General features: G+C 42.0%; 1 protein-coding gene across 1 annotated transcript; it reads right to left on the reverse strand.

The window, feature by feature from the left end:
• Positions 1–816: 816 nt before the first annotated feature.
• Positions 817–27,805, reverse strand: sdr42e2 (short chain dehydrogenase/reductase family 42E, member 2). The gene is made up of 12 exons (XM_084328976.1): positions 27,767–27,805; positions 26,978–27,456; positions 25,236–25,331; positions 22,656–22,713; positions 21,366–21,484; positions 20,245–20,320; positions 14,688–14,770; positions 12,654–12,791; positions 10,403–10,468; positions 10,050–10,113; positions 9,675–9,748; positions 817–1,387 (listed from the first exon to the last, which is right to left on the reverse strand). Exons 2-12 carry the CDS (start codon positions 27,431–27,433, stop codon positions 1,136–1,138), a joined length of 1,482 nt encoding a protein of 493 aa, XP_084185102.1. The 5' UTR covers positions 27,434–27,456; positions 27,767–27,805; the 3' UTR covers positions 817–1,135.
• Between the last annotated feature and the right edge of the window lie 155 nt (positions 27,806–27,960).

Raw genomic sequence — 27,960 nt, forward strand, 5'->3', positions numbered from 1 at the left:
ATTTAAATGGTAATACAAATTTTGATCAAATACCCTGAGTATGAAAATAAATATGTTGTCTTCCCCACATGCAAAGGAACATATGAATATGTGAATATCCAATATCAAACCAACCATATTCTATAGAAGAGTAAATCACAACAATTCCTTCAAATAAACTTGGATGGAAGCATGCATTCATTCATTACAATCAAAAAAGGTCTACTAAATGTTTATATTACAAATATGAATGAATTTCACAAACACTTGTCTTTTCTCTTTAGTCTGATGGAATCTTAATAGCATCTAGCTTCAAATACATTTAGTTTGAAAACATTCACACTGAACACACTTAATACTTTTTAGGAGCCTAATAGTTTTACCATTTTACACACACTCTCACACGTGCATGTACACAACACATACACACGAAACAAAATAACAAAAAAATAAATCTATGTAGAAGACCATAGGTTAAAACTTGTATTACATTAGAAGATCACAGGCTAAAACCTGGATTCCTGGTCTACAGTAAATAAAAATGAGGTTCAGTTAGTCAAGCTTATTTTGCTAATGTGACATACACCTAATACCCCGGACTTGAACAAAGGTTTACAGAGCTATAACAGATGTTTACACAAGGACTCAAGTAGCTGAATATAATAGCATTGTATTTTTTCAACCTTTTGTTTTGCCTCTAAAAATAGATTTTTGGAGGGAATTTTGGGGTGTTTCCAGGCAATGTCGTCAAAAAGCCTACATCCATTGGTTATTATTAAAAGAAAGAAAGAAGAAGAAAAAAAAAAGACACTCACTCACATGAATGTGAGCATTATGACACTCTGTTGCAATACAAGGAACAGTACAATCTGAGAGACTAACAACATTTCTGTTACACACCCTTTGTTAATTCCCTACCTGGCTGTGTTCAAGGGTCTAAGAACAGATGGCTGATTTAGGACCAGTCTCACTTTTTGACATCACAATGAATGAGATCAAACAAGACGACCAAGCCAGTGATCAAACTATAGATGAGTAATACTACCCTGTGACTTCTATCCCACTTTCATTGAATGCAAATGGGAATCCCAGTAAACATGATTTATTTGCTATAATCTCACCATACAGGCCCATTAGAATGAGACTAGTTAGCTGGCTAACACTGCCAGAGGCAGGAGACGAGTAGCAGCACCACCCCTATGCTTAACCCTAGCATCAGGAGCAGGCCGAGAGGTTGGGACAGGGGAGAGGTCCAGGACAGGTTGAGGAGATGGGACCCGGTGCGGGGCGGTCTGGACCTTAGGTACTGGTCCACAGAGTCTGCCAGGCTGTAGTGCTTGGGATGGAAGCCCAGTTCTTGACGGGCCTTGTTGATTTTGAAGGTGTGGCTCACTGCGATGGTCCTCACCTAGAGTGGTTGAGAAGGTATTATTCTTATATTAGACTCAGCTGTCAAGCCATTAAAAAAAACATACAGTACTTAGACATAAAGGTGCCATCAATCTCCCTCTTCCACCCAGACCTGCATTCATCACACTTCCTGGGAGGCCGGGAGGTCAAACTGGACAAGGTCAGAGGTCAAACTGCCTGCCTACTGTAACAGGCAAATGGATTTGATTAACCTCTATTTGGCTAACTCTGTCCTACGCTGTATCACCCTTGGCCTGATGGATGGCTTTGTCTTGTATATCTCCTTACTGCCAGAGGGATAAGGTGTCTGCATGGAAAATATACCTAGAGTGACAGACACCTTCAGACAGTCTGGGTGGGTGGTCACAAGACAAGCACAAGTACATAGGCATGTTACTAGGTGAACACATGCTTTGCTGTTGCCTTTGAACACACTTGAGTTTAAGGGACCATTGTATTTTTGACATGTGGGTTCCAAGTCATTTTGGCCTTGATTTGATTTCGATTTTTGTAGACTCCCCCCCCCCCCATACATCTTTATCATTACTTAAAAATGTGGTAGTTATTTTCTGCCAATTCATCATTGCCATAGGCTTCCAGTGTGTGTATGCATCTTAAACTCAAACATAAACACATGAAGGTCACTAGGTTAGACTTTTCTTAATGCCATACTAACATCTGAGGTGCATTTCCTTTCCTGAAGAGTTACTCTATACTGTGCCTTGATAAAGTGTCTAATAAAAGGAAGAAGAGGTTAACATAACGTAAGAGCTTATCATAAGAGGTTAAAAGCCTAGCTGTTCACGAAAAACACTAAACTAGACTAGCTTGCAGCCGGATAGCTTTCTACTGAACGCACAGAGAGGAAATTGGTATCTTATTGGTACAATAAGTCTGACTCTGGAGAAGACAGTAAGTGCATTTCACATAATGTTGGCGTGTTCCACTAAGATATTCTTTCAGATACACTATAAGTGGCAGTAGTGAATCCACAGAAAATAACTACGACATTTTCCAGTAATATAAGAGAGACTACACAACTTTTCAAATGATTCCCGACAGTGAGAATGAAGGGGCATCACACTATAACCCACTGGTGATGAAAAAATTAAAAGTACAACTTAATTTTTGTATCAAGGCAAGAATGACTTAGCATCCACATGTCAAAGAGGCTGTTTCCATCTGGCATTAAGACCCGCTCCGAATGAACTGATACACAAGTGGACAACTCTACATACAGGTGGGAACGCACCTGGGACGCATTGAGATCCGAGCTCAAGACACATTCTGTTAGCAGCCTGTACTAGTTGTGTCCTGGGTCACCTGTGCATCACGCCCTCTGGGATCGTGTGAACCTTCTCCTGTATAATGCTCTTCTATGAACACAGAGAAGCCAAACCATCTGCTCTCCCTTTATTCCTCCTTTTTCTCATCTCCTGTTGGTTCTCAAATTGGACAAGCTGACTTTATCCATAATGTTTTTTTTCTTCAAAATGCCATAGGCTATATTAGCATTTCGCCCCTTCAGCAGCCCCATGGCTTTTCATAATAGCAACAAGCATCAACAAAACAATTATTAGCCTAATTAAAGCCGTTTCAGTGCACAGGCTCCCCTGTTCACAAATTCCCAGAGTGATTTTTTTTCGGGTGACTCTGGGACAATCTGTGCGTTAAATTAGCACATTTTTCTTCTGCTTTTCACTTTAGTTGAGATCCAAAATAAATTATTAAGATATTTTTACATGGATTTAGTTTTTGGTGCAGGGCAGAAGGAACACAGGCCACCCAGTGATGCTGGATTTTGACACAGTGGCTCACATGAAGCAGCAGCAATAGACTCCATAGGTATTCAGGTAACGCTACACTAGATACATTAATCTGCAAAGATATAATGCAACTGGTGTTCTTCCTTGTGAGAATGACTTGATCACGCTGCTACATTAGGCTCTACATAAAATAATGACCAAGTACTGTCATAACTCCAGTCACATTCCTCCTGTGCGCTGGCCTGGTTCAACACTTCTGAAAGTGATCAAATATCCTTTCCAAAATGTTCTCCACAGGCAGTTATTTTAATTGCGGTAACTTCCAGACTTGGTAATTATTCCAGTGTCCCGTCAATCCTTTGAGTGGGAAAGCGAGATCCGATCACAAGTCACTCAAGATGCACATGGAGACACATTCTGATGCCAGGTGTGAACAGACGTACTTAGAGTTGTCCACTTGTGATCGTATCACCTAGATGGGATCTTAATGCCACCTGTCTCTTTGATGCTGTCTAACATACGAGTACTCAACATATCTGTCTTTCATGCAATCTGCTGAATCCATACAGACATTGATTAATATCAATTCCGTGCCAACACGTAGATATCTTCTACTCAGCAGCGTCAATGGCTGGATGTAACAATTGGCAGGATGACTCTCTGTTAACCTCTGTCACCATAGTATCAGTCATTATATAGCATGTACTGAGGTCACTTTCTGTGACCTTTATCCTGAATGTCTTGCTTTGACCCACGCTAGTGTATATTTTATTCACAGGGGCATCATCAACACCAACCGCCCCCAGCAGTCGTCTGACGGAATCAGCTCCGGGTCCGGGCTTTGGTTTCTTTGTCTCATCACACATTCATGAAGACCCCATTGGCTATGGTAACAGCTCCTTAAGATGTCTCTTCAGAATTAGGACTATAAATACACCCTCAGCCACCACCCCCTATTCACACACTACTAGGACCTCTAATGTTGTAGTGTCCTAGATAGCTGACATGCTGTACGTTGCAAAAGAGGTGAGTCTAAGACATCACACAATAACTGTTCACCTGCCATAAATTGTGAATTAAATGGCTCATTTTGATTAGGAGTTATCCATAATTGATGCAATAGAGATAGTATCAGATGAGAGGAGGAGGGAGGGGTGAAGTATGTCTTCACTGCCATGGTGGGGGCCTCTGTTAGACTTAAACAAGGATCTAATAATGGAGCAGGTAACCTAAGCCAGCCTCAACAAACACTCTCACTCACTCATGCATGCACACACACACACACACACACACACACACACACACACACACACACACACACACACACACACACACACACACACACACACACACACACACACACACACACACACACACGTGTGTGCGCAGACACATAGCCTACACATACATACACACACTTTGAAAGAATAGACTCTAACAAAGCCAAATAAAAACACTGAATAGAGGGGATCATAGAGAGAGAAAGAGAGAGAGAGAGCAGCCTCCAGACTACTAGAAACCTGCACTCAAAAAACACAGAACCAATTTTCTTTTTTCAAACGCTGAATCAGGCTAGACTAATATGGGACCACCGGAGTAAGCCACAGGGACTTCTCTGTGGTCATCTAAATATTCGTAGCGTTTTACATAAACGCGAACAGCTGGAACATTTACTTGAATCCTCTAATATTGATTGCCTTGGGCTCTCGGAAACTTGGCTAAAAAAATCACCACCTGGCTGAAGCTGCTGTGAGTACAACGTCGTTAGAAAGGACAGAGTCAAGGGGAAAGGGGGAGAAGTACTAATGTACAGTATACATGTAAGAGACACATTGAAATGTAAACAGATCATTATGGCCACAGGATGTCCAGCTTGAATCTATTGGTGATTACATTGTCTACTGCTTATCGTCAGCCATCAGCCAGAGTAGACTATTATGATCAGCTAAAATCAGGGACTCTAAAAATGAAATTATAGGCATGCATGGGAGATCTGAACGTAAATTGGTGTGATAAGAAAGGAAGGAAAAATCTGAAACAAATCACGAACCAACATAACCTCACTCAACTCATAGCAGACCCAACCAGAATCACGAAACAGTCACAGACTACTATAGATTAATTATTTCCAATCAAGGCAGATAGAATAACCAGGACATACAATCTATTAACAGGTTTATCTGACCACAATATCATCTTTTTCTCCAGAAAACTGTCAAAAAATCGTTTGTGTAAGCCAGTCAGGCCCCCCTCATACGACTTCTTTCATTCCTAAAAACCAACAACAAAACCTTATGGCAGCTTTGGAGGCAGTCGAATGGAATGATGTTATTAATTGTGATGACAGTCATTGACATCGGCTGTGATATCTTTCAAAACAAATATCTGTGGGTGACAATATTGTCACAAGGAAAGATGAAATTACCTACCTGGGTTCCATCCTAGAGGCTAATCTTTCCTGTGACAAAATGGCATCCAATGTAATAAAAAAAGTCAACCAACGAACTCGATTCTTGTACCGGATCTCCTCTCTGGTAAACAAGAATACCCTGAAGACTCTAGCAGGAGCACTCATTCAAGGGTACTACGACTATGCTTGCACCTCATGGTACCAAAGCACCTCAAAGGCGCTAAAAAACAAATTACAAACATCTCAAAACAAGCTAGTCAGACTACTGCTTGACCTGACTTTTAGAACCCACCTCACCCCTGCCCACTTTGACAACCTAGGATGGCTTAGAGTAGACGACAGAGTACAGCAACTTGCAATGGGCCTGGTCTACAAGATACACTACGCGACCAAGGTACCCATGTACATGTCAAAATACTTCCCAAAGGTCAGTGAATACCACGATCACAACACCAGAGGGAGCTCCACAAATCATGTTAAACCCAGATTCGGCTCAAACAAGGGACTAAACACGTTTCGCAATTATGCCACATCAATGTGGAACGCCCTACCCAAAGCTGTAAAGGAATGTGAATCACTACCCACTTTCAAAAACACTCTAAAAAAACACCTACGGGAGACTGCAATTAGAAACGGGCCCCTACAAATGTCCTAACCCAGTTGTACAGTAAATGACCAAGTATGGCTTTGTCAGTATTCCAATGTACAGTGTACAGTGTCCCCCCCCCCCCACCTCCAATGTACAGCCCCCACCCACCCACCCACCCACCCAACCCAACCCCACCCACCCAACCTCCTCCAATGTACAGTTTCTACGTCAAATGTATATACACTCTTTTTCTGGACACTTTTGTATCACAAACAGTACTGTATTTGCAAATCTGATGTCATAAATGTATAGATGTAGCAGTACTGTCTATCTGTATGTCATGTATGTCATACATGTTATGATGAATTGAAAATGGGGGACCCTGATGTAAACAAGACGAAAGTCTTTCTCTGGTCTGCATCCCCTTAACAATTGTATGTATTGAGCTGTACTGTACTGTATCCATTCTGCAATCTGTTAATAAACTTTTCAATCAATCATTCAATCAATCTGTGAGGTAATGCACATTCTCTCCAGGAGAGGGAGCCAAAGTAAAGGCAAATCTCTCCCCTGGATTGACATCAAGTGTAGAATTCTGATAAAGGAGTGAGACCAGCTACTCAAACAGTGTTTGAAATCGAGTCTAGCTACTGACAGACAGAGATGCACACACTCAAGAAATCAGTCCATAAGAAAAGCTAAAGCTATATTTTACATTAGTGTCATTGAATGCGCCAGAGGTAATTGTAAAAGGATCTGGAAATACATCAATAACCTGACAGACAAATACAATAATCAGACCACCAATGCCTTAGAATTTACATGTCAGTAATGTCCTGGTTAGTGAGTCTCACACTAATATTACGTTTTGTAATTATTTCTTAATTTATATCTGTTTATAATTTATGTCTGTTTTTGGTATGTCTGTGGTTAAATAATTTGTTCGTTTTGTATGTTTATAAGAAAAGGAAAAAAAAGACAAATCGTTAAATTGTTTGATGGTACGTTAAAGGTTTGCAATGACTGTAAGATTTGTGCAAAAAACAAAGAAAGAAAGAAAGAGAGAGAGAGAGAGAGAGAGAGAGAGAGAGAGAGAGAGAGAGAGAGAGAGAGAGAGAGAGAGAGAGAGAGAGAGATAGAGAGAGATGATCATAATTCTAATAATTCTGATCAGGAAGGAGAGTCAGTCCTGCTGACCACGTCCTGGGATGGAGAGAGTGACTTTCACATGTGACCGACCGATCGTATGTTACTCCTTCTGCGTTGTGTTAAATGTCATTGTGTTAAAAGTTTCAAACCCGGGTCGGCCACACCGCGGGCGACAGTATATACCAAGCTATACCAAGAGGTGAATTCACTTCTTGGTAACGTGTCTATGTGTCTTGGAAAGTGAGTTTAACTCGCAGTACCGCTTACTGCCACAGTCACTTCACAAGTTACACGTCCATCGTGACTGTGGATATTACTCACGGACCTCCGTTACACACACATACAGTACAAATATATTGAAAGGGATGGATGGATAGTGGTGTGTGTATACCAGGCACGTGCATACATATACATTTTCTCCTGTGTGAACTGGAGCAATAAATAAATCAATTCCTGTTTGTGCACAGCCTGCTCTGCCGAACAGATATATTGATTGAATCAAAATATCAGGTCGGAAGATTGGTGCTCAGAGTCCCGGGCGATGCCCTCAATTCCTCACCCCTGGTCTCCTGCTATTGTGAAAGTGAAAGCGCATAGCGTTCGTATGCAGCATCATCATAATAAGCACTCGACAGTCAGTGTGATGAGTTACTTTGAAGCATACATCAGATATATGTGGTCAATTGGTATTGAAGTGCTTTAGGAATTGCTTGACACTATTTGCAAGTATACTAATGCACATGTTGACTGGGATTTTCTGGTTATTTTGTGTGTCTGTAACCAGGCAGTGAAAAATACCATTTTGTATGATGGCCTACTTTGGGGGGGAGGGGGGGTGTAGTAGTAGTAGTAGTAGTAGTAGTAGTAGTAGTAGTAGTAGTAGTAGTAGTAGTAGTAGTAGTAGTAGTAGTAGTAGTAGTAGTAGTAGTAGTAGTAGTAGTAGTAGTAGTAGTAGTAGTAGTAGTAGTAGTAGTAGTAGTAGTAATGATAGTAGTTGTAGTTTTAGTTGTTATATGAACTGTATACAGGTACACAGAGCAATGAAATGCTTACTTGCTTATAATTAAGTTTCTTATAAGATGAGGAACAACAACAGTAGGTTAATAAAACAATCAATAATAATGATAATAACATTATATAATTGTATTAATTAATAGTAGTAAGTCAATTCAGCATTCTGATGCATGGGGATAGAAGCTGAAGGTTATCTGAGTTGTGAAACATTACAAAGTAATTAAACAGGATTCATTTGAATTGTACCTGCAGCGCAATGATAAGAAAAGAAGGAACTCAAAAAAGAGCGTCAGGAAGCAGCCAAGAGTAACTATAGTAACTTGTAACAAAGAGTAACTAGTAACTCGTAACAAAGGAAGGAAAGGAAGTAACAGATTCTCAAATATTTTTCAAGTTCAAGCTCTTTTTTCTGTAATTTGTCCGTATTTTCTGGATCTTGATCAATAAAAAATATGTAAGTGCGTTTCTTGTTGGAGTGTCTACTTCGCTATTGCTTGGCAATTTATTGATGAAACCTTGTAAGTGAGCCTGTGGTGCCGACTTCAGCTGTTTTTTATTTTTATTTTTATTATCCCCCCCCCCCCCCCTCCTTTTTTACGATTTTTCCTCCCATCCCACTGTTAGCCGTTATGCCAATTCCCAACCCCCTTCCTGGTTGTTGCGCACTCCCCCCTACTGTTGGTCCGGGAGGCTGGAGACTGTCACATGCTTTCCTCCGACTCATGTGCAGCCAGCCGGCAGCCAGCCTGGCCGCGCAGATTCTCACCGGGAGAGTGTAACGTGTGGAAGGTCACACTACCTCCCTCCAGATCCTACCCTCGCTGTGCAGGCGCCCCGACCGAACTGTAGGGGTCGCTGTCCACAACGCCCAGGACCCACCCATCAGCTTTCCCACCCCTAACACTGCCAATTGTGTCAGTATGAACGACCAGCCAAGCTGATAGCAACGCCGAGAGCTGGATTCGAACCCAGCGTCTCCAGCGTTGATGGCGAGCGCCTTGCCCACTACACCACATAGCCACCCCGACTTCAGCTGTTGATCAGCCTATACGTTATTGATCGCTTTAAGCAACTCATATGTGGTCTGTTGTCTCCTCTTATGTCGTACTTTTGACCATAATTTAGACATTGTGGGCTCAATACTACAAAACAAGTTGCTAAGGAGAGAGAGAGAGAGAGAGAGAGAGAGAGAGAGAGAGAGAGAGAGAGAGAGAGAGAGAGGCTGATTAAGAGGTAAAGTGCCAGACAGTACAGTAAAACACATTAAAAAATAAATGCACACACATCTTTGAGGTGCCCTTTCTTTTTGATTGAGCACCGCCAAACATATCTATGCACGTCCCTGGTGTATAGCTACCTCGTTCCTGGTGAAGAGGAGAGGAATCTCCACCACGGGTCTGAGGATGACGTGTAAGTATTCCATCAGGATGGCTGGGAGGGAAGGAGGGAGAGAAGGGGGAAATAACTCATCAGCGATCCATGGTCTTGGTTTGCGAAACAGTGGATTATAGGAGATTTTCACAATATGGAGAAATCAGTAAAGGCTTCAAACAATGAGGGTCAAGTGATTTCCATAGAAGTGCAGATACTTGTGAGAGAGAGAGAGAGAGAGAGAGAGAGAGAGAGAGAGAGAGAGAGAGAGAGAGAGAGAGAGAGAGAGAGAGAGAGGAGAGAAGAGAGAGGAGAGAGAGAGGAGAGAGAGAGAGAGGAGAGAGAGAGAGAGAGAGAGTACCTGCTGTATAGACGAGTGAAACGGGTAGGTGTATCAACGGTCTGCTGTAACCCAGTTTTTCGAACTGCAATACAAAAATACATTTGAGAGATTGACACAGTAACTATATTGAGATTGACTTATATTGGGGTTGTGTGTATTTATAATCATTTAATATTTGCCACTGTTATAACCGATGGTCACTGGCTTCTCTGGCAGGCACTCTTATCTGGTCCGCCACCAGAAAAAGATCGAATTGATAGTGAGACAAGGGTATTTCATCTTAGGAGTGAGTTTACACCAAGGGGCTGCTACTGTGTGGTTATATAACTCACCAGTTGTGTTAACGGGTTGACTGACAGAATATAACTCACCAGCGGCGTTAACCACTCAAACAGGTTGATTGATTCTCCATCATTGACAAAGTAGGCCTGTCCGCTCTGCAAGAGGAAAAGCACACAATGGTGCCAGTGAAAGAGGACATCAGATTTATATTAATGTTTAATTCACAGTGGTGACATGTGCCGAACAGAGACAGACAGACACTATGAATTATTTATCAGCTTTGACAACACTTCTAAGTGAGAGAACACATCCAGTAGCACAGATGTAATTAAATGCTTTATAAGGATTCTCCCTGGGTGTTCTAAGAGGCTAATACTGTATCTACCCATCTTCTGTTTGGAGACCTTCAAGCAGTGGAGGTTTCTCTATGACAACACGTGAAATACAAATTCACTCATAATTCATAATTATTATTAATTTACATATACCTATATATATATTCTTTTTTTAAATTATTATTATTATTCTTTTTTTATTATAAATGTTTTCCTCTGTAAAAAAAATGCCAGTGAATGTTTTTTTCTTCAAAAATGGCCAAAATTGACTGCTCTGAGCAGGCCTGCACTGCAGTAATTATTCGTGCAGAATATCTGCACAGGTTGACCAGGGTTAAATAAATAATAAATAATAGCCAATCAAAATAGGCTATTAACGTCATCTAAGCACGGTCTGTGCAGTTAAACTCTTGCCATTGAATGGTGGATTGAATGATTGACAGCCTTGTTATCCAATCAGCTAATGGTTTCTCTTTTGCTGCTCTGCGGCTCTGCAGATAGCATGATTGACAGCCTTGTGGCCCAATCAGATAATGGGTTCTCTTGTGCCGTACTGCGGCTCTGCAGCAAGCTTGTTTACAAAATAATTTGTATCTCAGTTTAAGAAGATAACTTGTTGGAGCTAACGTAGCTAAAGATGATGAAGATGATATCAACTGTACATTGGAGGTGGGGGTGGGGGACATACACTGTACAACTGTACAAACAAAACTGTACATTGGAATATTGACAAAACCATACTTGGTCATTTACTGTACATTGAGGGGGTTGTGTTAGGACATTTACAGGGGCCAGTCATAGCATACTGTGTTATTTTTTGATGGGCCCGAGCCATACTGTACATGGTCTGCTTGGTTTGATCAGGGGCCGCCGAGCCACTGGGGGCCGCCGAGCCACTGTATACTGTGCATGGTCTGCTTGGTTTGATCGGGCCGCCGAGCCACTGTATACTGTACATGGTCTGCTTGGTTTGATCGGGCCGCCGAGCCACTGTATACTGTACATGGTCTGCTTGGTTTGATCAGGGGCCGCCGAGCCACTGTATACTGTACAATGGTCTGCTTGGTTTGATCGGGCCGCCGAGCCACTGTATACTGTACATGGTCTGCTTGGTTTGATCAGGCCGCCGAGCCACTGTATACTGTACATGGTCTGCTTGGTTTGATTTAGGGGAGTGGTCTGCCCTGCGGGGGGGCCCCGACATATTGCGCAACGCCACTGCATACCATTGACTCAGAATGGTCTGTTTTATTGAAATCGTCACAGCAGTATAGTTTGTTTATACTTCAGAAGGATGATATTTAAACATGGTAGCGAATGAGGAGCCTGACCGGAATGGGGGTGTTGCAGCATTGGGGATGTTTAAAAAATATAATTTAATATATAATATAATAATTTGTGCTTCACCTAAAGATTTGGTCAGCAGCCTCCACTGCCTTCAAGCCAATGCTAGAAATACTGAACAAACATATTAGCTTTAGCAATAAAATAATTGAATAACAATCTACTTGGCATAGTTTATTATTCTACGTGGTGGTGTTGCTGACTGCAGTCTCTCAGTGTCAATCTATCATGCACATTAACATTCTGATATTATTCAGAATAGTCTTTGCGTTGGCCCATGTAAATGCCATATCCCGTTTAGGAAATCCAGGATGAGCACATATCCAAGACATGAGAAACCCTAATACAGTATAATAGCATGGATAATGTCAATATTAGCCGTGACACTGAGGCATGTCCACCTAACCTTGTTCTCTCTTGGGTTTTGTGGTCTGTGACAGTTCTGTTTCCATGACTATATTGGCAATATACTGCTTATTCATACAGTATATGTTTGGGAATTTCGGTGATCAGGATATCAGGAGGCATATAAACACCCCATCCAGACTAAAAGACCTCAACTGAGAAATTATACTTAAGAAATGATAATACCAATAATGTGTAAACATCACACTAGAGTTTGGTCGATTGTGTGACTGATGTGTGACTGATGACCACTCACAGCTATATGGCTCCTCTTGGAGGTCAGGGCCTCAGCAGCCAGTCTATGAGCCAACACCAGGTTGTCTACGTGGATCCAGTTCATCCGCGCCTGAGGGTCGCCGAAACTGAAACTGAACAGCCGGCGTTCCACATTTACCTAAAGAAAGCAAGAAGAGGAAGAGAGAATGTTGAGGAGGAAAACCTCTTCAGTACGGGGTGTGTGTGTGTGTGTGTGTGTGTGTGTGTGTGTGTGTGTGTGTGTGTGTGTGTGTGTGTGTGTGTGTGTGTGTGTGTGTGTGTGTGTGTGTGTGTGTGTGTGTGTGTGTGTGTGTGTGTGTGTGTGTGTGTGTGTGTGTGTGTGTGTGAGAGAGAGAGAGAGAGCGAGAGAGAGAGAGAGAGAGAGAGAGAGAGAGAGAGAGAGAGAGAGAGAGAGAGAGAGAGATTCAGCAGAGCGCACTACGGTTATTGCACTACCACTCCTACAGGACTTGTACACCAGGAGGTGCAGATCCAGAGCCTGTAGGATAGTGAAGGACCCTCATCACCCCAACAATAGTCTGTTCTAGCTGCTGCGGTCAGGCAAGCGCCTCTGCATTCATGCAGCAAGAACAGAGAGACTCAGCTTCTTCCCCCAGGCCATCAGAACACTGAACACTGATCTCTCCACACACAAGCACACATGAACACACACACACACACACACAAGCACACATGAACACACACACACACACACACACACACACACACACACACACACACACACACACACACACACACACACACACACACACACACACACACACACACACACACACACACACACACACACACACACACACACACACACACACACACACACACACACACACACACACACACACACACACACCACACCATCACTTGCACTCTCTCACACACCCTACACAAATACACTACATTAAAGGTCACTTTAAAAACACAACTGCATATATTGTATATTATTGTATATAGTACTCATTACCTTTATTTCTTAAGCTTAGCATTGTATTTTATTCTTTTTTTTTTATCAAATCTTTTTTTATTTTCCTTTTTTCACAACAAACAAAACACAATACAATAATACATAAGACACCACAAGACAATACTTCAATAATATTAAGTACAATAACGATAACAAAAATAATAATAAATACAGAGTCAAAATAAAAACAACACAAACACCACAAAAAACATTAGACATCACATTATACATTTCCCCCTCAGTGTCCCCAGCAGAAAGACAGAGAGAGTGAGGATTGTAACCAGATACAAAGAGAGGAGCTATCAATAATGTACACTATCCAGTAGGGGTGTAACAGTACACAAAAGGGGTTTGAGTTTTAAATTAACGTAATTTATTCGTTGTATTCGTTCGGCGTACTGAACTGAAGGTCCCGTACTGAAACGGTTCGGTACGAATACGTGTACTGTTACACCCCTACTGTCCAGGCAGGCAGACATCCTGTCAGCACAAGCGCTGAGCCCATTCTCTGCATTATCAGGCCTTTAGATTTAGTTGGTCAGATTTCCTCACTGTCAGTCATAGACGATCAGGCTGTGGGGGCTGATGTTTGCTTGTGTACATGTTTGGAAGAGAGGAAGAGAGCATACTGTGTGTGTGTGTGTGTGTGTGTGTGTGTGTGTGTGTGTGTGTGTGTGTGTGTGTGTGTGTGTGTGTGTGTGTGTGTGTGTGTGTGTGTGTGTGTGTGTGTGTGTGTGTGTGTGTGTGTGTGTGTGTGTGTGTGTGTGTGTGTGTGTGTGTGTGTGTGTGTGTGTGTGTGTGTGTGTGTGTGTGTGTGTGTGTGTGTGTGTGTGTGTGTGTGTGTGTGTGTGTGTGTGTGTGTGTGTGTGTGTGTGTGTGTGTGTGTGTGTGTGTGTGTGTGTGTGTGTGTGTGTGTGTGTGTGTGTGTGTGTGTGTGTGTGTGTGTGTGTGTGTGTGTGTGTGTGTGTGTGTGTGTGTGTGTGTGTGTGTGTGTGTGTGTGTGTGTGTGTGTGTGTGTGTGTGTGTGTGTGTGTGTGTGTGTGTGTGACTGACCATCACTCTGTGAAGGTGCCTCCTCTCCTCAGGCCCGTAGATCCCAGAGGGGCGCAGGACGCAGGTGCGCAGCAGGCCCCCACCTTTACAGACAAGTGACACAATGGGGGAAATGGGATTCTATTGTACCGTGTAACGCTGTTACCAGGGCAGGACGTTCACTTGTTCATCCATGACTGGCCACAGTGGCAGGTAGATAAATATAGAAATTCATCAAACACTTTCATTATTCTACCGGTGAAACAGAATTTCAGAATAGTGGAAATTAGAGCTGTGCTTTCCATACTGTTTTTCAGGGGACCTACATTTTCAGAATAAATACTCCTACCAAACCCAAAATGGATTATTGTTTAAGCTAAAAGGACCAAATCCATTCTGCCTTTAGACAGACTTTAAACTACTAGCCTACCGTGTTTTATTCAACATGTCTATTGTTTCAGTAGACTGGGGAGGAGGCTTTAGCGTCACATCATACTCCCAGAGTCATTTGGGGACCCATTTTAATCTTCCCACGACCCACCCGCAGGTCCCGACCCACACTTTGAAAAACATAGTACTAGAGTAGACAAACTTACCACAGACAACGTCTACCAGCATTTGGCTAGTGGCTGGTGTTCATTTCCCACCCTGGCTGTTAATCTTTCCACATAAAACAGGAAACTCCATTACTGAAATTACACTACGTGAGAAACCCTATTGTAGACGTGGGCAGCGTGTAATGTAACCCCAGTGTTGTTTCCAGAATTAGTTATGCATTGTGTAATACATGGATCCAACTACAGATGACTATGCTGCTGGTACATGTAAGTATGTGTAAAATTCTGCAAAAGATGTTTATTGTCTGAGGGGAGATTGTGAGATATACAGTAGATCAAGGTGAATACAAAGATGACTAATTTACATTTACATTTAGTCATTTAGCTGACACTTTTATCCAAAGCGACTTACAAGTTCTGTACGACAAGTCATCAGGAAGGGCACAACTCTATCAGCTGAGTAACAATGTTCATCAAAGTGTTGAGTGCTACAGTGTAGGCTAGTTTATTAGGACAAGTGCATGACAGTAAGGTTAGTTAGGGTTAGATTTTCTTTTTATTTATTTATTTATTATTTCAGATAATGGTAATAAAAAGGAGGGCGGCTGAGTGGCGCAGTGGGCAAGGCGCTTGCCACTAACGCAGGAGATGCTGGTATCGAGCCCAGCTCTCGGCGTTGCTACCGGCTTGGCCGGCCGTCATACTAACACAATTGGCAGTGTTAGAGGGTGGGAAAGCCGGTGGGTGGGGATTGGACGTTGTGGACAGCGACTCCTACAGGTCGGTTGGGTGACGCCGGTGCGGCGGAAACAGGAAGTATCGGGGGCAGCGTGAGCCTCCCACGCGTTACTCCTCGCCACTGAGAGTTCGAGCTGCTGCGGTGAAAAGATGCGACAGGCTGCCTCCTCGTGTACCGGAGGGGACACGTGATGCAAGGCTTCTATCCTCACTACAGCCGACCAGTGGGAGGCATAGTCTAGCAACGTTCAAGACAGGGGAGGGAAGAATTGGAAATACGAAATTGGGATGGGAGAAAAATAGAAAATGGGGAGAAAAAGTGGATAAAAAAAAAAGATAATGGTAATAAAAATAATAAAATAAAAGATATTTTTTTACACAATTATGTAGGACATATGTTTAGTGTATACAGAAATGTATGCTAATGAATAATCTAATCTACAAATGTACAGCAGGATACTGCAATGTGAAGACTAAGAGCATACTGTATAGCAAACAGATAGTGTGCGTTTTGATTTTGTATCCAATTATGTAGTAGTTTTAGTAGTAGTTTATTTTTTTTCAGTCATCAAAAAAAAAGTACAATATACATCATCATTTATCAATATTTGATTATTTACAGTGACTGAAAAAGGTACAGACTGAAGCATAGTGCTTATATGTGCCTGTCCTATATTCTTACCAAAACAAATATTTTTTTTACTCCAAAACAGTATTCTAAAGAAAAGAAAAAAAAGCAAGCAAAACAGTGTTTTTCACCCTTGTAGTTTTTCAAAATTTAGCATTAAAAAAAAATTATACAAAAATGTAGATTCCAAAACAGTATTCTAAAAGAAAAAAGAAAAAAAGCAAATAAAACAGTGTTATTCACCCTTGTATTTTTCAAAAATTGCTTTACAAACCTTTTTCTTAAAAACCAAAATCGAATTACTCATTCTTAACTGTATATCCGCATTGTTCCACAAGTTAACCCCAATAATAGAAATACACCTCCTTTTAATCCTTAGCTTTCTGAACAGTAAATTTACAAATATCTCTCAAATCATATTTTCTTTCATGTGTTGAAAAAAACCTTTGCACCCCACCTGGGAGTAACTTTGCTTTAGCTCTGTACATTATTTGCATATTTTTATAGTAAACCAAATCATTAAATTTCATAATATGAGACTTTATAAACAATGGATTTGTGTGTTCATAGTAACCAGCCTTGAAAAGGTTCCGAATGGCCCGCTTTTGCAGTACGACTATTGGATTTACTGTATTTTTAAATGTCGACCCCCATACTTCCACACAGTAAGAAATGTAAGGAAGTATAAGTGAGCAGTAAATTATGTGCAAGGCTTTGTAGTTTAATATATCCTTACATTTATACAATATTGCTACTGACTTAGATATTTTTCCTTGAATATAGTTAACATGTTGTTTCCATGTTAATTTCTGGTCAATAACTACTCAGTTCTTATATTTCTAATCTCTTTTATACTTTGGCATTTTGGTATTGCTGCTGACAACAACCCCATTTCACCTCGGCACTTAATTACGTCCTTATTTTTCTTTCATTTGATCTTATCTTATGTCCAGTAAGGGTTTTTCAAATGGTATGTGACCATTGATAGCGTATAGGGTTACAAGCAAGGAGGAAAGGAAGGCTTTGCACCTGTTCTTTTAACACTATCAGTGCCGGCCTTGTTTACCTTTTTACCCTGTTAAATGCCATCATCCACTTCAATGTTAGCGTTAAAAACGCATAATCTATGTTTTAAATTACATAGATTTATCTGCCCGTCGCTTATCAATGACTTGTTTGCAGTCAACATTGTCGAAACGGATTGTTTTTTAATCGGTTCATATCCTTTTTATAGCATTTCGAAAAGCTATCGTTCTCTCGAAAATTTTCTGAAAATTTTAAGATTCCCCCATAAACAGCATTTATTGGAATATTCTCGAATACACTAGACACGTTGTCATTTGTCGGCCTATTTATGAATAGTTTTCAAATAAACGCTAGATTATCGATAGTATATGTGTACTTATGCACGCTATAGAGGCGAGCTGAAAAATCTATTATCCATTTCCTCAAGATCACACACACACATACACACACGGCACATGCTGATATCTCAGTGAATACAGCTCTGATTACCCCAAGACTGGTAACATAGACTCCTTACCTTAGATCAGATGTTCTCCAAAAAGATTATTCCAATTCCTGATCGCCATTCCAAATATCGATCGTGTTTATTGATTGATTATTGGCTGCTGTAAATATATATTCCAGGCTGCTTTCCATCTCGCAATCACTTCCATGTTCATCAGACGGCTTGCCAGCACAGTGGAGCCAGTTGGCTCCACCTCCACAGATCCAGCAGTATAATCGAATGACCTGCAGTTACACAGGGATAGACGATAGGGGGCGGTATTTTCCCATCTGAGCTCCTAGAGGGTCTGCTGTACCAACGGGAGACTCGGTTGATGAAATATGAATTCAGATCGCTAATAAAAAAATCAAACGACAATACACATCGTCGGCACTGAACGGGGGGTCTGATAAGACAACCATACACGTTGTCGGCATTCAAAGTGTTAAAGAACTAAAGAACTTGTATTTTTTTTATCCACTTTTTCTCCTCCTGTTTTTCTGTGTTTTTCTCCCATCCCAATTTAGTCGTTATGCCAATTCCCCCCTCCCCTTCCTGGTCGTTGCTCGCATGTGCCCCCCACTGGTCAGTCTAGGGAGCCCTGAAATATATCAGATGCTTTCTCCGAGACATAGGAGACAGCCAGCAGCATCTTTTCACCTGCCAGCGTGGACTCTCATTGGTGAGGTGTAACGTGTGGGAGGTCACACTACCCTCACCATCTCCCTCCCTCGCTGTGCAGGCGCCCTGACCGACCTGCAGGCACGTGCACACATAGAGGCCAAGGTGCCTGAGCACCTGCCTTTTTGAGCCTCATCAAAAAAGTGCCCTTTTTTTTCAAAAAAGTGCCCGATGGGATTTGGGAATCTCAAATACAAATCGGGATTGGAATAAAAAATGCATTTATATTAAACAATACAGAATATACAGCACTTCTTGGGGTCTGTAGGGTAAGCACTTATTCCCTCCCCCCTGAACATTTATGGAGATGTATGGGCCTTTTAAGTCAGTGATAAAAGTGTCTTTCAAGGATAAGTGAGCTCCTGCACTGATTATTATAGTTCAATATTCAATATTTGATCACCAAAACCCCCCAAAAAGCTCCTACGCGCGCTCGCTTAATATATACACACATGTGTAGTGCCCTTTTCAGCCTTTGAGCACCTGCCCCTCTAAAGTCCTGTGCACGTCCCTGCCGACCTGTATGAGTCGCTGTTTACAACGACCAGAATACCACCCCACCGGCTTCCCTCCCGCTGACTCTGCCAATTGAGCCAGTATGATGGCCGGCCAAGCCGGAGGCAACGGCGGATTCGATACCAGTGTCTCTCGCGTTGGTGACGAGCGCTTAGTCCGCTGCGCCACCCAGCCGCCTAGAACTAAAGAACTTATTAGAACCCATTAGGAATGACATGTTGATAAGTGGAGAGATCAGACTTCCTGACACTTGGTAATGGATCTGTTACGGCACCACAGAATGGGTATTTGGGCTTATCAGATGTTGAGATGTTGAGGTAGATAGGAAGTGAGAGAAAGCATGCGTGTGTGCATGCCCAGGCATGTATGCAAGTCTGTGTGTGTGTGTGTGTGTGTGTGTGTGTGTGTGGTGTGTGTGTGTGTGTGTGCGCGCGCGCGCCGTGTGTGTGTGTGTGTGTGTGCGTGTGCGTGTCACTAATGTGGAATCCAATCCAACTAGACCCGCTGACACCAATTTAAATATCTGGATAGCACAATACCACTGGAGTTAAATTGGTGTCAGCAGGTCTAGTTGGATTGGATTCCACACATGGGCAGCTTGGTTTCCATGCCAACCGTTACATTAGTGACACGCACACACACACACACACACACATACACACACACACACACACACACACACACACACGCGCGCACACACACACACACACACACACACACACACACACACACACACACACACACACACACACACACACACACAGCACACACACAGCACACACACAGAAGACCTGAAAACAGATCACTCACCTTTCCATCAGTGGTATCACATACCTAAATGTTACAACCCATTCCCTTCACATTGAATATTGCCCTAACTGTAGCTCGCTGAATTACCAGGAGGCTTCACACTGTCATTACATTCTTAACAGACAGAATGTTACCCACCTTTGAGTGAGCATCCGTTTGCCGAACGGACCATCTGGTCAGCGATGGCTTTGGTTCTGGAGTAGTGGTCTATGTGCTGCAACAGAGAGAAACATCATACTTAAAGGTAGAATCTGTGATGCCGTCAAAACAGTGACCACTAGGCACAAAAGCCCCGCTTAGTATTACACGTTTGTTTACATTATTTGTAGGGCTGTCAGTTTATCGCGTTAATTAGATTAATTAATTACACAGCAAATGATCGCGTTATGAAAATTAACAAAGAAATTAAAAAAATTTAAGATTTTTTAAATCTCATTCATTCCATAAGAACGTAGAATACACATTTACAGACTTTTTTTTTTAATATGGTCCATTTGCATGTTCTTGGGACATCTATGGATCTCAGGGAATGTATTCCCAGTGTCAGAAATACTGTGTCTGTTACTAGGCTTGATAAAATTGTAATGAACCAAATGAAAATATCGCAACAAATTTCTTTTGCTTTGACTGTGAATAACACCATGCTAAAATTTACCAGACCTGAAAAATCTAAGCAAATTAATAAATGGAAGATGATTAAACAGAAGGTTTTGTAGATACAGTACTGAATTCTGCCATCCGGACACATGCAATTTGAAATATGATTATAGAATATAGAATATCAGGCCTAAAATGGTTATGCGATTAAAATGCGATTAATTAGATTAATTAATTACAAATCCTGTAATTAATTAGATAAATTTTTTTTATCGCCTGACAGCACTAATTATTTGTTTTGGTCTGATGTGTGGTTGGAGTTAAGTGGGTATATGGGGAGGGGTTGCTATTGCTGGACAAACCTCAGGCTCTGACAAGAGAGCAACATACTTACATTGTCTGATTCTATCTCGTATTGAGTACTGTCACACAAACTGGTCTTTTACAGGTGTCACCACTCACCATCCTCAAACCCATAAAAGAGCCCTCATGGTCCTCGACAAAAGTGTCATAATGGGAAAATACAGTTTTCGTAGTTTTTCTAATTTCAAGTCGTTCAAACAGGTCTGTATACTTTACACAACATTACATGGGCTCTGTCCTCCCCCCCTTTCATTTTGTGTTGAAGAAAAAAAGAAAGAAAAAGAAAACACTGTGCTCACAGTGTCCAGGGGCAGACAGGGCACGGAGTCTTCATCCCCTTCCTCGATGGGTTCGCCAGCGAACACCACATTCACTGTACTTGTATATACCAGCCTGGGGATCCCTCGCTCTACACACACTGAAGAGCCACAGATCAGATAGCAAGGTAGGGAAGCAACAGGAGCAGGTTGTTGTTAACACGAACACGTTGGGAGATGTAATCAAGGCAATTGACCATATCCACACGGTGGCCATTTTGCTCTTACGTCATGCTCAGGTTGGGATTTTGTTCCACCCTGTTCCCACCTGGGCGCCGTATGAATATGGTCAATACCCTACCGAATTGGGATAATACTACAATACTACAGACCTATAAGGTCATAATTACTATAGAATAGGTCTGGTAGTTGGAAAATTAACATATTAAAAGTTAGACTTGTGCTTAGCTGGCACATACTCTCAGACTATAAATTCCATGATTTGGCTTTCAATGGCAGGGCTGTCCTTTAGTTTACATTTGGATTAAGAATGAAAGAGTCAACAGTGTTACTCTTAGAGTTGCAGCAACTGAAGTTTTGAAGCGTTTGGCGTCATACTTCCCAAAGGTCAGTGAATAGCACGACCACAACATCAGAGGGAGCTCCACAAATCATGTTAAACCCAGATTCTGCTCAAACAAGGGACTAAACACGTTTCGCAATTATGCCACATCAATGTGGAACGCCCTACCCAAAGCTGTAAAGGAATGTGAATCACTACCCACTTTCAAAACCACTCTCAAAGAGCACCTACGGGAGACTGCAATTCGAAACTGGCCCCTGTAAATGTCCTAACCCAACCCCCTCCAATGTACAGTAAATGTCCTAACCCAACCCCCTCCAATGTACAGTTGACCCACCCCACCCACTCAACCACCTCCAATGTACAGTTCCCCCCCCCAACCCCACCCCACCTACCCAACCTACCCCCCCCCCTACCCAACATCCTCCAATGTACAGTTTCTTCGTCAAATGTATATACTGATTATACTCTCTTTTTTAGACTCTTTTTGTATCACAAACAGTACTGTATTTGTAAATCTGGTATGTCATAAATGTCTAGATGTAGCAGTACTGTCTATCTGTATGTCATGTATGTCATATGTTAAGATGAATTGAAAATGGGGGACCCTGATGTAAACAAGACGAAAGTCTTTCTCTGGTCTGCATCCCCTTAACAATTGTGTGTATTGAGCTGTACTGTATTGTACCCATTCTGCAATCTGTTAATACAATTTTCAATCAATCAGTCAGCCCAAGTGGATTCCATACCGTTTATGATGTTTTTGGTCCCTCCGACGTTGACGGACTCCACCTGCTCTTTCCTCAGCTGGGAGAGACAGAGGACAACATCACTCGTTCACCACAACGCTGTTATTCATAATAATGTCATGAATGGGATTTATGTATAGCGCTTTTCTAAAGCTCAAAGTCACTTTATTCATAGCCGTCACATGACGTGCGCATGGACTGCTATCATTTTGTTAGTTTGTTAGTGTATATTAGGGTCTAGAAGAATATATTTATCACCTGCTCATTGTGTATTTGGGTCAGAAGTATCAAATGTACTCTTATAGAGTCACATGTACAATGTGATTTCCTATGGCGCCATGACATAAATACAGTTCATATGTCACTGTTATCACTTAATGACCATGAATGACGTAAATTGTAACCCATTATTTGATTACTATCACCTGTCGTTTGCCTACCAAGATGTTTGCGATGATGATGTCATTGTATACTATGAATACTGTTATCACCATTCTCATTATTACAATAACAATGTCACCTCTCATGTAATTTCATTCCACCTCAGGGTGGAAAGGAATCCCAACCTGAGCAGGGCAAAAGAGTAAAATGGCCACTGTGTGAATATGGTCAATGGTCCCTCTGATGATCAGTCTTTCTATGTCTGTGAGTTTGTGAAACTGTTAAATAGTCTGTTAACTGTTGTCATCCAGACTGCTGTATGGTATGAGCTGCCATGTTGAATGTAAACAACAAGGGTTTGAGTCTAGGGGCAAAGAAACTTGCATGATCACATTGTAATGTAGAGTACATCATGACTATGATCAATCTCTCTCTCTCTCTCTCTCTCTCTCTCTCTCTCTCTCTCTCTCTCTCTCTCTCTCTCTCTCTCTCTCTCTCTCTCTCTCTCTCTACACACACACACACACACACGCACTCACGCACGCACGCACGCACGCACGCACGCATGCACGCACGCACGCACACACACACACACACACAGACACACACACATTTTGCAGCTGATTATGTAACCTTGCACAGAGTTTGGTTTCTAAACAGTGAGGTTAATGTTAGGGTTAAGGTAAGGGTTAGGTTAAACAGTGAGATTAAGGTTAGGATTAAGGTAAGGGTTAGGTTTATAAACAAACGTGAGCAAAAAGATATGAAGAATTTTATCAGATGTTCACTATTAGAACCTTATTAACAGATTATTGGTCTAAGATACTAATGTACAGTATACTATATGTATCCTATATATATACTACTGAAACAGAGCAGGGGTGACAGTGGCCCCATGTAGTTCAACAGGTAGAGCAGCATGACATAAGACAGAATGCATTCATAGCACATTGTGTAACACAATGCATGTCATTGCAAGGATGCTTAAGATAACAGCGTACACTAAATGGCATGTGTGATGTAAGCCCAGCTCAGATCTGTTGAGCAATGACCATATTTGAATGGGACTGCTGGAGAGCTACTCTACATCAAGTCAACTTCAAGTGACATCGCGACCATCAGCCTATGCAACTAACATGCCGGGAAAATAAACAATAGCTAGACGATCTCTAGCACATGAATGAATGAATGAATGAATGAATGAATGAATGAATGAATGAATGAATGAATGAATGAATGAATGAATGAATGAATGAATGAATGAATGAATGAATGAATGAATGAATGAATGAATGAATGAACACTTTATTTAACAGATTGCAGAATGGGTACAATACAGTACGGCTCAATACACACAATTGTTAAGGGGATGCAGACCAGAGAAAGACGTTTGTCTTGTTTACATCAGGGTCCCCCATTTTCAATTCATAGTGATGAGATTATAATTTGCATCCAGTGAGCATGTGCAGTATATATGCACTTGCTCTGAACCGTACCAAACATTTATGTTATTTACATTTCACCCGCAGGGACACGAAATGTGCTGGAGTGGAGCACAACTATTTAGGTTGAGGTTCATCGTTACCTAGATATCGTCTTACCCTTCCTCCATTTATAAGATCTCTTGCCTGACGTGATTGATGATTAGCCCCTTTCGGTACTGTAAGTCACGCCAACATCGTTGGACGTGCTAAAGCTCTCGTGAAAGATTCACGAGAGCTTTAGCTCGTCCAACGATGTTGGCGTGACACAGTACCGAAAGGAGCTAACTGATGATAGAATAGAAAGAATATTTTGAAAAAGAAAATAAGACAATAGGCTGAATATACTGTAACAGTCTGACTTGATCACCCCAGAACATGTAAACTAAAGGGATGTGAACCTCACCTGTTCTGGTCCAGAACATGTAAACTAAAGGGATGTGAACCTCACCTGTTCTGGTCCAGAACATGTAAACTAAAGGGATGTGAACCTGACCTGTTCTGGTCCAGAACATGTAAACTAAAGGGATGTGAACCTCACCTGTTCTGGTCCAGAACATGTAAACTAAAGGGATGTGAACCTCACCTGTTCTGGTCCAGACATGTAAACTAAAGGGATGTGAACCTCACCTGTTCTCGTCCAGACATGTAAACTAAAGGGATGTGAACCTCACCTGTTCTGGTCCAGACATGTAAACTAAAGGGATGTGAACCTCACCTGTTCTGGTCCAGACATGCCAAAGGAGGCTGTGTGATATATACAATCCACCCCATCGCACACCTTGTAGAGAGAGGCATAGTCCCGGATGTCACTCTGTAAGAGAGAAGGGAGAAGAATTAATTCAACATGGTTTATTTGTGTATAGTTCTTTAAAAAGAGCCATTCCCCCTTTCTTTCATGACATGTTTGCCCACAATTACCAATGTCATAATTACTCCACACATAGCTCCTGTTTTCTTAGAACACCCCCTTCCCACACTTCCCAATCTCAGTTTTGTATACTCTATTTTCTATTTCTAGGGATTTTTTATTTTATATTGATGTAATATTAGTATAATTTAGCTTCTTGGTGAATGCCACATACAAGCCCCTAGAGGGTTTTTAGGCAATTCTCCTTCACATCTCTTTGTGGATTATATTGTATTATATGTAATTGTTTTTATATGTGTAAATACAAATAAAAATAATTAAATAAAAACAACATAACATGAATCCCAGATCGATTGGGTTTCAAGCAAATCAACAGTGGACAGAATGATGATGCAGAATCTGCACATTCATAGATCGGCATTCTATGAAACATCCGTCTTGTTTGGCAAGTACAGAGCTATCGGGTTAAGTGGCATGGTATTCACGGCATGTCTGGGTGGGATTACCCCATAAAAGGAACATTATAATTAAAAGAGCGCCACGAGGAGTATGACTGAAACCTAAGTCACTCTCGTCCCAGTCAACACCTGGTGTTCTCAGGTGTTACCACTCAGCTGTGTCCATTTCCACCCAGCGCACGCGGCCTCAGCCACAAGGCCTCAGCCACAAGGCAGCCATTCCGTCACCCCTCACAACACAGTCCTGTGGTGACACCCACACTAAGGTACCCATGTACATGTCGAAATACTTCCCAAAGGTCAGTGAATACCACGACCACAACACCAGAGGGAGTTCCACAAATCATGTTCAACCCAGATTCGGCTCAAACAAGGGACTAAACACGTTTCGCAATTATGCCACAACAATGTGGAACGCCCTACCCACAGCCGTAAAAAGAATGTAAATCCCTACCCACCTTCAAAACCACTCTAAAAGAACACCTACGGGAGGCTGCAATTCGATACTGGCCCCGGTGAATGTCCAACCCCCCCCCCCCAATGTACAGTTTCCTCCCCCTCAAATGTATATATTCTCTTTTAGAAACGCTGTCTGTAAATAAACAGTACTGTATATTTGTATATCTTGTATGTCATAAATGTCTGGATGTAACAGTACTGTATATCTGTATGTCGTGTATGTCATAAATGTTCTGATGAATTGAAAATGGGGGACCCTGATGTAAACAAGAAGAAAGTCTTTCTCTGGTCTGCATCCCGTTAACAATTGTGTGTATTGAGCCGTACTGTATTGTACCCATTCTGCAATCTGTTAATAACATTTTTAATCAATCAATCATGTGAGGACTTAGCAGGGCTGATTCTCAAGGCATACCGAGGCCACAATACAGTATGTCAAGCTCTTTTCAAGAGAGTAATTTTATTCGTACTTTGGGGTTTGAACATTTTTGTTCTGCATCTGGGGTGAGAGGTCAAATTACATTATACAGGAGGATTGTATGTTTTCTTTAGCTTAATTCTAAGAGCCACATTGCTGACACTAAATGAATGCAGGGTTTGTATGTATTTCAAATGTCCGGGTCACACCAGGTGTATAATTTCATTGGGAACCCTGGACAGTAATCGACCCACCTGATGGAAGACAGCTCTGTCAGGAGGATCCCAGCGGGGTGGCTTGTGTAGATCCAGCAGGATGACTGAAACTCCCCTGCTGGCCAGAGCTCTCGCCAGCCTGAATCCGAAGAAGCCCCCTCCCCCCGTCACCAGCACCTTCTCTGGGCCTCTCCGGGGCAGCTCTACCCCGTCTCCCAGCCTGGAGGCTGCACACTCTGGGCTGCTACACCTGGCCCCCACTGCCCCGTTAGCCCTGTGTCGGGTGGACACAGCTTGGGTAGAGGCCAGGGCTGTGGCCGGAGCTGGGTGGCTGATCCAGGGCTGGTGGGTGAGAGGGTGGGGGTGGTGTCCGTTGGCCTGCAGACGACATGGCCCACTGCTGGGGTCTGTGAGGGGGACGCTGGGGCAAGGAAGCTGCTCTACCTGACACACAGACCCTCCTCTCTCATTCATACTGGGACCACACAGCTCCATTCACTGTCCTGGAAAACGGAAGCCTGGGAGGGGGAGGGGGATACCAATAGACACTATAGTATTTGTACAATAATACAACTTGGTGCTAACACTGATACAATTACAATTTAGTCATTTAGCTGTTATCCAAAGCGACTTACAGATTGTGAACAACAAGTTACCAGGAAGGGTTCATCTCTGGCAGCTAAGGGTCAGTTGCATTGTTAATACAAATATAATAAAATAAAAAATAAAACGAATATGTAGCTCTCAACCTGATAATGTACGGATCCTATTGCCAGTAGTCAATTTTCAACTTTCCTATAATATTCCAAGTTCTGTTTACTGGCTTACCTTTTTATCATGCACCGGCTCTGTCACATATACAGTACTATCCACATGTATCCACAAGTGTAATTCAGCAGACCATCTCAAAAGTCCCGGCGGCCCTCCTCTTACCTGTCAAATACCTGTGCCTTTATCTGCGAGGTCTACCGTAAATTCTGGATGAACCGCGCAGACTATAGGTTTGACATGTTTCAGTGACT

The sequence above is a fragment of the Notolepis coatsorum genome (assembly GCF_963971535.1).
Source record: "Notolepis coatsorum genome assembly, chromosome: 14".
Taxonomy (NCBI): domain Eukaryota; kingdom Metazoa; phylum Chordata; class Actinopteri; order Aulopiformes; family Paralepididae; genus Notolepis; species Notolepis coatsorum.

Excerpts from the sequence above, each read along its gene's own strand:
- sdr42e2 (XM_084328976.1), bottom strand. The coding sequence starts at position 27,433 with ATGGAGCTGTGTGGTCCCAGTATGAATGAGAGAGGAGGGTCTGTGTGT. Across the intron at positions 14,771-20,244 it reads AAACGGATGCTCACTCAAAG|GTGGGGGCCTGCTGCGCACC; the intron begins GTGGGTAACATT and ends TTGTCTGTAAAG. Across the intron at positions 10,114-10,402 it reads TTGAGTGGTTAACGCCGCTG|TTCGAAAAACTGGGTTACAG; the intron begins GTGAGTTATATT and ends TTTGTATTGCAG.